Source organism: Elgaria multicarinata, chromosome 1, assembly GCF_023053635.1.
Source record: "Elgaria multicarinata webbii isolate HBS135686 ecotype San Diego chromosome 1, rElgMul1.1.pri, whole genome shotgun sequence".
Lineage (NCBI taxonomy): Eukaryota > Metazoa > Chordata > Lepidosauria > Squamata > Anguidae > Elgaria > Elgaria multicarinata.
Window position 1 is genome coordinate 16,143,308 of NC_086171.1, and position 12,185 is coordinate 16,155,492.

The window sequence follows — 12,185 nt, forward strand, 5'->3', positions numbered from 1 at the left end:
CTGGTAAAATGTGCCCTCTGATTAGAAGGTGGACCTGTCAGCTACTCAGCCACACTCCCCGCATCCCTCCCAGGATCAGTAAACAAATCAAAAGATGCTATTTGGGGAGAAGACAAAACGTCTGCGTATCCAAAGCACAAATAGGTAATGTAGCGTCATGAGGGTCGAGTTTCAGTTCTGGCCTCTTCAGAGGGAATCCCACCAGAAATGGACCAGCAAACACCAGAAACGGACCATAGGTCCCCAAATTCAGCTCAGGCTTTGGCCAAATCCGATGCATACCCCTAGTAAAGTGCTATAATAAAGGGATTAACATCCCTATTAAATTCTGCTATATTTGTTACTATTGAAGAATATTTGGAAATGGTGGGAACGGACAATTATTTGAAGATACTGTCTGTGTCTATCTAAAAAGCTTACCATCCATATGAAATACTGATTAATATAATCAGGATCACTGAGCTGATCTATTAATGGAAGAAGAATTCCTCGAGCAAGGATTTCCTGAAAAATAATTGAAAATAAAATTACACCTGCTCTCCACGTAGACAATTTCTTTCTTTGAAATATCATCTTTGCCTAGATTGCAAATGAAAACTACAAGTTTTGTAAGCAAGCCAGATAAAAAGAATTTCATCTTTCATATTTCTTGAAAAAAAATCCCATAAAATCACGTTCTGAACCTTTATCAGCATTATGAGTGGCAGTCCCATAAACCTACATTGCTATCCCTACTCAACCTGCTCAAGAAATTAACATACCAAAATACAGCACATGAATCTTTCTAAGGTTCAAAGAATGTTAACTAGATCAAATCCCTTTACACTGGCTGTTCTCCATGTGAACATAAGCAAGTGAAGGGAAAGAGCATAACTACACTCACTGGCACTGCATTCCCGGGCAGCCCTGCACCCCACCTCCACTGTCCACACATTGGAGGGCTGCCTGCAACAGCGAAGCCAAATAAATGGATGTAGGCTCTTCCCCTGGTCTTGAACACAGGGTGATCATGGTTCCAGATCACAGAGAATGCCTATATGCATCCTGCAGGCTTCGGCGATACAGGTGTTACCCCAACATGTCCACAGCGGGGGATGTGAAGGTAGCAGGCACAGCCCTACTCTCTCCTTCCATGTGATGACAATTATGTGGACGTTAACTGTGAAAAGGGCTCCAGCGTAAACCTGTTTAACAGCACAATCCTGTACATGGCCCGTTGTTCAATGGTAGAGCACATGCTTAACATGCAGAAGGCCCCAGGTTTGATCTCCAGGAGCCTGGAGAGCAGCTGCCAATCAGTATCAACAATTCTGGACTAGATGAGCCAATAGTCTGATTCAGCATAAGGCAGCTTCCTATGTTCCTACTCTCACCAAGTAGAATGGGACTTTGTCCCAGGTAAGTTTGTATACAGTTATAGCCTAAGACAAAGTGGTAAATGAATGTTAGTTTTTAGTGTTTCATAAAAGCTGTACAGATAGTTGAGGGGCATTTCTAACAATTGCAACTCCATAGTTACTCTATTCATTGTCAAACTCTGTTCATTGTAACGCTATGTGGCAGGGTGTTGCTGTTTTATTCTTTTACTATGTACAGCACCATGTACACTGATGGTCCTAAATAAATAAATAAATAATAAACAATGAAGGCTGCAATTATACTATTTTAAAACACTCATTTCAAACTAATAATTGTGATTAATTTTATTGGTGATATTCAATTTTATATATAAAAACATTAATGCTGCACATTGAAAAAGAATTAAGTCCCATTCAAGTCCCACTTATATAAGACAATTTTAAGGCACAACAGACATAGTCAAACCATCGCTCACATTGCTCAGCCAGAGGTTTATCAAAACAGAATTCAGAACACCCACAAAGAGTAGCTATGTGAAGAAATTCTGGCCTGCCAAAGTTGAATCAGTGGCTTGTATATAGTAAGAACAGTAGAGGCTGAGAAAAACGAACTAAGCTTAGAGCTGGTGGGGAAGCGGAGGCAGGAAGACAATATAGCAACGAGATAGCAGCAATTTCAGTAGAAAATATATGGCAAAGCAGTTGGTAAAAATCAGCAGAGGGAAGGAAGAAAATTGACAGTTGTGGTTCAACTGCTCAAAACAAGAAAGATTGAATTGCTAAAGCAGCGCTTGACATTCCTAGCCTTATTAACAGCATTTGCTATTATAAATTAATGTGAAACAATAGAAGGTGATGCTGTAGCCACTAAAATTCCTCAAAGTTCCCTCCCACCTCTACCACTTGGGAGGGTTGGGGGAGCAAGTTATCAAAAAACCTGATATTTGTAAATCTATCACCTTTCGATTTCTTTATCAGTGTAATTAAGCAACTAAAACTTCAGTCACAAATACAAATTCTTCCCTCCTCCAATTTGCTGATGGGGCTGACAAGCAAGAGCTCTAGGATTTGGGACTCTGAAGGGCTCACCACAATGCTGGTATTTTAGAACCATCTTTACAGTGCAAAATATGATTAACACAGAAGTTAAAGATAGTTTCTCTGCTCAGTATTCAAACTCAAGTGGAAATAGAGGGCAGCACAAATGCAGAACAGCAAAATGAGGCAAGCCTCAAAATCCTATTGAACAATAAGGAACTTTATTTTGAAAAAAAGGAAATTGATCAATACTCGGGGACGTTGAAACACGAAACTGTAATTCAAACAATAGAAAAATTCAGAACAGAAATAGTATATAATATACATAGTCACTAAGCAGACAGATCATATTCAAAATACAGCATGTTAGTGAGTATGTGTATTATATACAATTTAAAATTCCCTCTTCCTTCAGAAAAGGTTCAGAAGTGCTTTTATGGAAGAGGCGTGATCCAGTTCACTACAGGTACAGCAGCTGCACCCAGAGGAACCCCATATGCTTGATAGAGGGCCATTCCCTCACACACATACATGCAGACAGCACTACAAGCATTTAGGAGGAATGGAAGATCTGTGCACACCTCCCATATGCCCTGCATTACCTCAATAGGGAGCCCACTCCATAATAGACTATTACACTACCTACATCCATGCATAGATACAAGTTGTGAGGGAGTTGGGCTTTAGCAAGCTATGGGAATCCTTCAGGCATGGGCACTCAATGGTGGACTGCATCATGCTCATTTTGTTTAAATATGTTGCAATACATATTTATATTTAATTGTTTAAATTACCAATTGTTTAAAAAACAGATAGCACAACTGTACAAGGCAGTTTAAAGAACTTTAATTATTGGACAGACCTAGATATATCATTCCTGATTATACAAACATTATGCAGCTCTTAGGCTAAGGAACACTGCACATTCCTGTGATAGGATATAAAACTAAAATTACCCTGACAAAATATCTCATGATCTTGTTCTGGAAGTCTCCAGGAGGTAGCAATAAATACAGTAAAACTTCACACAGATCCCTTAGGAATCCTAAAGGTACAAGATATAAAAAAGATGTATAATAAAATCTAATATACTATTAAATTTATTCATTCCTTTATCTTTCAAGAAGTAACAGAAAACTTTGTACATTGCAACTAATACCACCACCATTTTTGAGGTATGATAAAATCCAATAGCCCAATCATTGGAAATGACTTTTAGAAATACATGCTTTACATTCACACCCAAAATTACAATATTAACTTGTAATATACACTGTACAGTTTCTCAAGTCCCATTTCTAAATCGACATAAAACTCTATTGTTTTACTATCATAAATATATTCTTCCTCCCACAGATTAATAACAAAATTCAGTGCTAAAGCTATGAAATAAAAAAAATCTTATTGAATACAAAAGGACTAATAATTATCTATTTAGAAATTTCAGCATATTTCCAGGAGACTGGCTGCTGGCATAATTTATTCAGAACATATCTAAAGAAAGCAAGGAGGGAAAACCTTCTTCATCTTTGGGAGATGTGCAGACTAGATCACGGCAAACTTCCTCCTCCATTTCAACTTCAACTTCAAAAAATGTATCTACAAGATCTTCTGCTCCATCTAAACGGAAATGAGAAAACTTAAACGAATCTAGGAAATGTACATTGAAGTATTCTGGTCTGCTGCTACCCCTACTAAACTACAATAGCTGCACTAAGTTTCTTCTTTCACATTAACATTTCTATACAATTTGCACTTACTTCTGGCTTAGAAATTAAATTCCCTTTTCCCCATCTGTGCCAAGTTATGCACGTAACAAGGAAAAGCCTACTCTCAGTTTGATAAGTACATTGTGTAAACTTCCAGTACAATTATGCAGACGCTTCCAGGTCAAAACCAAGAGATGGCATCAGTGCAAAATCCAGTTTAAGTACTTTGTTTACTTCTACAGTGCAAATCATGCGAAGATCAAATTTACTGCAGTGATTTACCTGATCTACCAATCACAGTACTTATATACATAATTTAACTGGTACTTGAGATTAATGAAGGGATCTTTCCAGAGAAGGAACATATATCTCTAGCCAGTGACTTCTGTTCATGCAGATGCTGTGGTTATACAAGGATAATTCCCTACTTTACTCTCCACTGCAGGCTCCTGTAAATCTCCATAAACCTTCTTTGAGAACCCCAAAGAAAGGCCTGAACTTTGGGGTGCGGAACTGGGGGAAAGATGTATTCTTGTGTCAAGCAATGCAACCCACATGGTTTTTAAGCATAGCATTTAATTATCACTAGTAGATACAGATATTGTACTTCCAGTGGTAACCAGCTGTAAGAACAAACAACTGAACAACTTGGGACCAAAATACCCAAGAAAGCGCCTTCTCCCTACCAACCTGCCTGGAAACTGAGGTCACTGGAGGGCATGCTCCTGGTGTTTCCACATGGACCTATGGCCCGATTGGAGTCCACCTGGAGAACAGCCTTTAGTGTAGAGGGCCCATTCTCTTTGGAACTCCCTGACCCTGGAGGTCACGCAGGTGCCAACATTATGCTGCTTCCAGCGCCTTCTGAAAATCACTCTTTTCAAGGAAGCATTCTTCAACTGACCAGCCACTGTTTTTTATTGGTACTTCCTTTCAAATTGATCAATTTTAATTTGCTGTTTTAATCTTTAAAAAAAAATCTTTTTACTGTTTTATTCCTATGTTCACCACTCTGGAATCTATTTTAGATATGGAGCGGTATATATATATTGTAAGCAAATAAATAAATAAGTAAGAACAAGCTAATGCTTTGTTTTATAAGAAAATGTAAGTGAATCTACTGGAAAAACAACTGTCATTCAGTTTGTTACAAAAATCAATAGGACGTATTTTAAAATGAAGGTCTTACCTTTACTTGGATCATCTTTTTCAGTTATCCTTTGCTGAGCTTTTCTGAATACTCTAAGATGAGTGGCAAAATCATCTACAAGTCGGGTGGTAAAATAAGGCTGCCAATCTATTTCTTTTGACCTTTCAAAATAAAGAGATATTACATTAACAAAATCTTACAAAGCAGACTTCCAGTGTAATCTTAAACATAGGGAAAGAAGAAGAGCCATTCTGGATAAGACCAAAGGCTCATCTCATCCAGCATTTTGTTCTCATAGGGGCCAGCCAGACGCCTACGGGAATCCCACAGCAGGACATGAGTGGAAATGTACTACCTTGCTCATGTTCCTTAGCAACTGGCATTCAGGGCCTACCACCTCTGATACTGGAGGTAATGTACAGTCATCACAAATGCTGATGTTTCTTCAGAAGTAAATCCTGTTGACTTCCTGAGAAAGCATGTTTAAGATTGCGGCTTAAATTTTGCAGTAAATTGGTATAGGACAGAGGAATTGTGATTAATACTATTAGCCTGTGGTTACGAATGATGCATTCAGTAGCAGCACACACTAAAACCGAACACTAGGTGGCAACCTTACATAAAATATTTCTTCAACTCATAAGAACTTTAAGAGCCCTATTGGATCAGACCAAAGGTCTATCTAGTCCAGCATTCTATTCACACAGTGGCCAACCAGCTGCCTATGGGAAACCCACAAGTAGGGCACGAGTATAATAGCACCCTCCTGCTCATGTTCCCCAGCAACTGTTATACACAGTCATACTACCTCCGATGCCTTAGCTTCTAAGAGAAAAGAAACACCACAATTGGATGTTATGTTAACAGAGTTGTGTGCCATGCACTATTGTGTGTGCAGTTCTATAGAATAAAACATAAAAAAACATTGTGGGTGTAAATGAAGTCTTACTCTTAAAGAAATGTGCATTTTGCGCCTTTAAAAAGGTAATGGTAAGTCCTAAACAGTTAATTAGTATCCCCACATAAGGGGTTAGATTTGGATTAAGTTAGTTGCACTTTTTTCACATTGATTTCAATGGGAACTGTTAGTTTTAAGTCCCATTGGTTTCAATGGGAATGAAAGATGCTAAGTTTCTTCCATCTTGTGAAAACAAACGGTGAAACTACTCCGTATAAGTAGAAGTGAATAACTCAGTAACCTCTTAAAAACATACGATAATATTTCACAGTAATAAGAGGGTAGCACTTCGCTTAATTTCCAAATTATTTATGTTTACCGCATGTGATGAATTTCTACCCCACCCCATGGCCACTTAATTTCTCGTGTTGAGCCAAAAAAAAAAGGGGGGGGGGAGAAAAAGAAAAGAAAAAGAAAAGTGATTTCCTAAATCAAGGCAATTGAAACAAGCAAGATTCAAATTTCTTTGACCATTTGGTATAAGCAAGCTTTCAACAGTTATTGATTATCCTGAGAACAGTCAATTACTTATATACATCTTAGAATGGTTTTGAATTCCCTAGGGTATATTCCATTGTTTCAAAAAGCCAAGTTGACCTTGACTGGCAGGGGCTGCAACATGAACTCAGAAAATATGATATATTTGTGTAAGCTTTTGTGACATGACATGTTTTTAATGCATGCACCTTTTAAAATTTTGCAAATAACAGAAACAGACTTTTTTTAAATACAAATAAGTCTTTAATATAAATAACTCTTACCTAGAAGAAAACTGAATTAGTGCATTTTGGAGAGCCTGCCTTATTTCAAGAAGAAAAGATTCATCATCACTTAGTGTGTAATACCAATACTGTACATAGTCACGCAAGGAAAACTGGATAACCTAAAATTATATCAAAATATATAAATGTTAAAACATTAATAAAACATGTAATTATTTCCACAGATAATGTTTAGAAAAAAGAATTCACAAAAATAATTTCTAACCAACACTTGTCAAGATTAAAGGTCTGATTAAGAAAGGTACTGGCCACATTCAGACGATATGCTAGGCCATGTTAGGTGACTAGCCAGGCGGTTAGCACAACTGCAAGACAATCAAGCAAACAACCCACAGTGTGTGGCTTATTTGCCCCCTCGCTCCCCCTCAGTCCTCCACCTGGTATCCCAAAAAACCTGGCGATGGACCCATCTTGTCTGCTGCCAAGTCCCCTTCCCAGCTCCAATCAGAGTCCTTTAAAAAAAATCCTGGCCCCATTTTTGCGCAGAAACATTCCCATGCCCAGGGAATATGAGGAAATGCTTGTTGCTGCTGTTTTTAAATTCGTCCGATTTTCCACAGATGCACGTGCGCAACAGCGGGGAACTGAAGGTTACTGGCTTGCCGCAACCTCATGCACCCCGGTACGTTGCACTTGACAAAGTTACAGATGTGAAGGACTGGTAAGCCTGTATCACGTCCCCTTCCCCGTAAAGATTCCTCAAGCCACCTCAGTTTTGGGAGCTGTCAAAACTAAAGCAGCAAAAGCGATCTTTAGGGCACTTTTAAATTCTTATAGGCTAGTATAGGAATCTAAAGGTGCCCTGTTCTGAAAATCTGAGGGGAAGGGGCTAATTCTAACCCCTCTATCAAAGACTGTGTTGCCCCAACAGTCCATGGTAGGGGATTGGATTCCATGCCCCTCCCAATTTTTGGAACAGAGTGCCTTGCAATCTCAATGCAACCCTATGGGATTTAAAGGTGCCCCATGCCAGGTATCAGGGGAGGGGGGAATCCACTCCAACCAAGAACAGTGTTGCCTAGGGGTGCTTGGCATGGTGTGGCGAATTTCTTCCCCACCCCACATGCCAATTTCTGGTACCGGGTGCCTTAGTTGCATTGGGATTTACAGTTACTCAGTGCTGAAATCTGGGAGATGAAATCCAACCCCCTGCCAAGGACTGTGTTGACCCCAATTTTGGGCATGGACACCTGTGTTGTACAAATTCTCAGTATGTAGGGCTCTCCCACTGTTCGTCACAGAACTGCTTTGACTCACAGTTCTTCACTTTCCATAGCTGAAAATGGCTTGAATCTTGAACTTTGTCTCCTGTGAATAGAAGGGCTCCTTCCATCAACAGGCTTTTGATCCAGCAGAGTAATCCCTACTGGTGGAACAAGGGAAGTAGCATTGGAGGCCACAGGAGTAGAGGAAATCAGTTAAAATCACTCCACCACCACCCCCTGCCTTCTGTTGGTAGAAGCATGCTAAGTAGAACTCCACTCAAGGGGTGCTTCTGCTAGTGTAAACAAAATCTGGAACAAACGCAGTAGGTATATGGACCTCTGAATCACAGCTACTGATGTAAAAAACACTATTTATCATAATATTGGCTCAGTGCAAAGCCCAATTTAATTAGGCTTCTCAGAGTGAACTTTGGAGCATATTGTGATTCATTTTAAGTCAGGTTGGTGAAAGTCACACATAACATTAAACCATGGTAGAGCAGCTTGGGATTCACATGCACAGACCCCACAAACTAACTCCCTAAACCCCTGGTTCACTTATGCCTGCTTCACACCACTGATAAAGAGCTTTTTTCCCCTTCCAAAGAACTGCATTTGCCACGGTAATTGAGGTAGAGGGGGAGTCAATGGATCATGGTGTATGTTCTGAACATGTTCTCCAAGCTTATATTACCAGACAGTGAACACCAGCCATAGTTAGCTGTGACATACTTATGCCATCAAAAATATTTCCAAATCTTACAGTTTACCATCATGAGACCACTTTGCTTTTGATCTTAATTCCACAAATCTTGGAATTAAGTGATTATATAAGGGGTTCAGCTTTCATTAACAACAACAAGCTTTATATATTTCACAACAACAGAAAATAGCATAAGAAAAACACTCTAAAGGTATGACAAAACAGCAAGTAAAAATTTAAATCTCTGGATTTCTAAACTAATCTCAATATTTTTCTGGGAATTATATCAAGGACTGGAAATGACCAGGTCATGAAATCCAACCCTGCACCCTATGGCAAATTCACCCACCCATATATTACAGTGCTGTTTTCCCTAAGCTAAGCAAAACAAGTAAAAAATGGTACGAACAAAACAGAAGTATTTTCCTTTAGTAATTACGCAGCTTGTAAATTTTTAAGGAATCAGACATAACAGCAGAGCATGATTTGCAATTACAAATAAGAGCCAGCACAAGCCTCCCCCTCTTTCCCCTTCTTAAGAAAGCAAGAGAAGGAGATTAGAAATTTCCATTTCTGGTTTTCAGCAAATCGTATTTTTCTATTTAGCCTGAACTATGTTTGGGGCACTTGTTTTACTCCAACTGTAACTTGTTGAGTTCAGATGGAAGGGCAAACTACAGTTGGCTGCAAACCAGGAATGAAAGCTTCTAATCTCTGCTCCCCCATGCTAAGAAAACGGGAAGCAGAGGAGTGGGAACACTAGCCCAAGGTTCATGCCGGCTCATACTTGTAATTGCAAACCATCATCAATATCTTGTGGTCTACAGTTAAGTTCCACACAAGCAAAAGCAGTCCCTGCAAAACACAAAGATATACTAACATAAGACAAAAGAAGCAGATACTACAACACATCAGATTTTGGCAATATCGTTGCATCATCATGCAGTGACTAGAATAGTTAACATACATTTTATTCCTGCTAAAGAGCTTTGCTCAAAAAGTATACGGTATTTGCTGGTCCGGGGTGCGGTGGGGGTGGCAACATTTATAAGACCTGCAGAGTTTGTTGTTCTGCTAACCCTGTTGCTAAACCCAGAGAAATCCGTCCTTTTGCCCTTTCAAAGTATGACTATACATTGAATCAATGTCTGAATATGCACTGAACCACAGTGTCAGCAAGAGTTCCATTTCTCAAGCTGCAAGAGCTAGCGTAAGGGCAACTGGCAGAAGTAGTGACATACGTACTTAAATTGGGGAAACAACAATTTATTCTATACTTTGCTTGCTAGTCTTGCTGGTCTGTGCCATCTGTTTCCGGTTATTTGCATTAATCATGCCTGTGGCCAAGACTGTAAGACAAAGAGCAATCATGGTCTTCCCTTTCCCCTTAAACCACCAGCCCCAGAGTTTTGGCAAGAACTGAAGACAGTTCAGACTACCTGGGGAGGTCACTGAGTATGTCTTATAATAGCAGATAATAGCAAGTGAGTTTATGTGAGTGTGTGTGTGTGTGTGTGTGTGTGAGAGAGAGAGAGAGAGAGAGAGAGAGAGAGATGCCAGTAATGCTATTCAGAGTATGGTCACTGAGTCTAAGGCCTTAGGGAAGTGTAGTGAGTTTGATAATGAGCAGAAATATGGACTTCACAGAGTTACAAAATGCTGCTAACAGTCCTGAGTAGCTTAACACAGTGAACAGATTTTAGCAGGCTTTCATTGACAAGAGCAGGCCTCATTCCCTGGATGAGCCTCTCGTAGTTATGTCAGCCTTTTTTCATAGAGTCTTTTCTCAGGATGAGCTGGGAGGTTTTCACTCCTAACCAGGCTGATTATTTTTCCAAGCTGAGATGCTTTGCGAACCTGTGAGAGGGACCCCTCTGCTCCTTCTGAGAGTGGGGAGGGATTCAGCCTGTCAGCTCCTGAGAGAGAAGCAGGCAGCTCGCAGGGAAACCTACAATATACAGTGCAAAAGCTTCATGCTTCAGCTTTGTTTCAGGAGGAACTGTGCATGCTACTGCTTTGGCTCAAAGGGACGGCTTTCGTCTATTGTGAGGAGCCCGATAGACACCCAGCTATAAAAGCTTGATTAGCTGGAAGGAGGTGCTAACTTCCTTTGCATGTGCAAAAAGATTCTTCATTTTTCATCAATGAACTTCCATCTTTTTGCACAAGTGGCTTGATAACCAAAAGAACCTGATAGATGACTTGGACCTGGCAGGACCAGAACCCAAACCCAGCACAGGAACATAAGAAGAGCCATGTGGATCATCAAGGGCCTATCTGATCTAATATTGTGTTCACCCAGTGGAAAACCCACAAATACAACATGAGTGCAATGGGACCCTTCTGTTCGTGTTACTCAGCAATTGGTATAGAAGGGCATACCGCCACTGATACCGAAGGTGCCAAACAGACTTTGTTACTAGTACCCATGTATAGTCATATCCTACATGAATGTATAGTCCTACAGGGAGAGGTTCCACAATAAGAAACTCAGAAACATTCTGGATAGAGTATATATAGAATAAATGTTTCGGCTAAGTATTAACAACTGCAACACATACGTGGGTTAGTATATGAGACAGAAGTGACCTAGTGAAAATACTAAGTGTGCCTAATGGAGTCACTTAAATTATGTGGGAGGGAAAGGCCAGAGATGTTAGACTCTGTTCAAAGGGGATAGAGCTCTACCATGTTTATTTGAACATGGTCTCCACCTGACCTGTTACCAAAAACAATGCGAAAATGTCAAAGATATCACGCCCAAATAAATGTCAAAGCTATCAAACACAAATAAATGGCCAAATCCATTCACTGTTTGAGCCCCATGTTGCAGAGGAATGGGAGTATGTGTGTGCCTGAGATATACCACCTTGAAAGTTTTGCCATTTCAACATCTAGATTACTCTCGCACAAAACAGTGCAATACTTTAGTAATGAAGGTCAGAGAATATCATTGTTACAATCTACTTAAAAATCAATAAATGTCTGAACTTACTTGCTGCAGAGGTTCATCAATTATATAGGCACCGGTTAGCCTTCTATCAATCTTAATAGGCTTGCTTTCCTGTTTCATTTCTTCTATGCACTTCGGTGGAAGAGATTATACTTGATTAGTTCACAGGTTTAGTTCACACTATAATTCACAGAGAGTAAAATTCGGATGCACAGCCTGCCTTACAATGTGAAAAATGATTCAGTGAAAAATACACCAACTATGGCTCTCTTGCACGCATGCACATGCACACACACAGCAGTCCCTTTCAAAGATGCCCATATTTAAAA

General features: G+C 39.7%; 1 protein-coding gene across 3 annotated transcripts in view; it reads right to left on the reverse strand.

Annotated features, from left to right (window-relative positions):
* The window catches only part of SNX13 (sorting nexin 13), a 94,734-nt gene that overhangs the window by 37,554 nt on the left and 44,995 nt on the right, over positions 1–12,185 (reverse strand). For all 3 annotated transcript variants that reach the window (XM_063123635.1, XM_063123636.1, XM_063123634.1), the window contains exons 4-9: positions 11,899–11,988; positions 6,975–7,096; positions 5,295–5,416; positions 3,915–4,016; positions 3,353–3,441; positions 421–504 (exon numbers count right to left, since the gene is read on the reverse strand). In XM_063123635.1, coding sequence (XP_062979705.1) covers positions 421–504; positions 3,353–3,441; positions 3,915–4,016; positions 5,295–5,416; positions 6,975–7,096; positions 11,899–11,988 — 609 coding nt within the window. The remainder of the gene's footprint in view (positions 1–420; positions 505–3,352; positions 3,442–3,914; positions 4,017–5,294; positions 5,417–6,974; positions 7,097–11,898; positions 11,989–12,185) is intronic.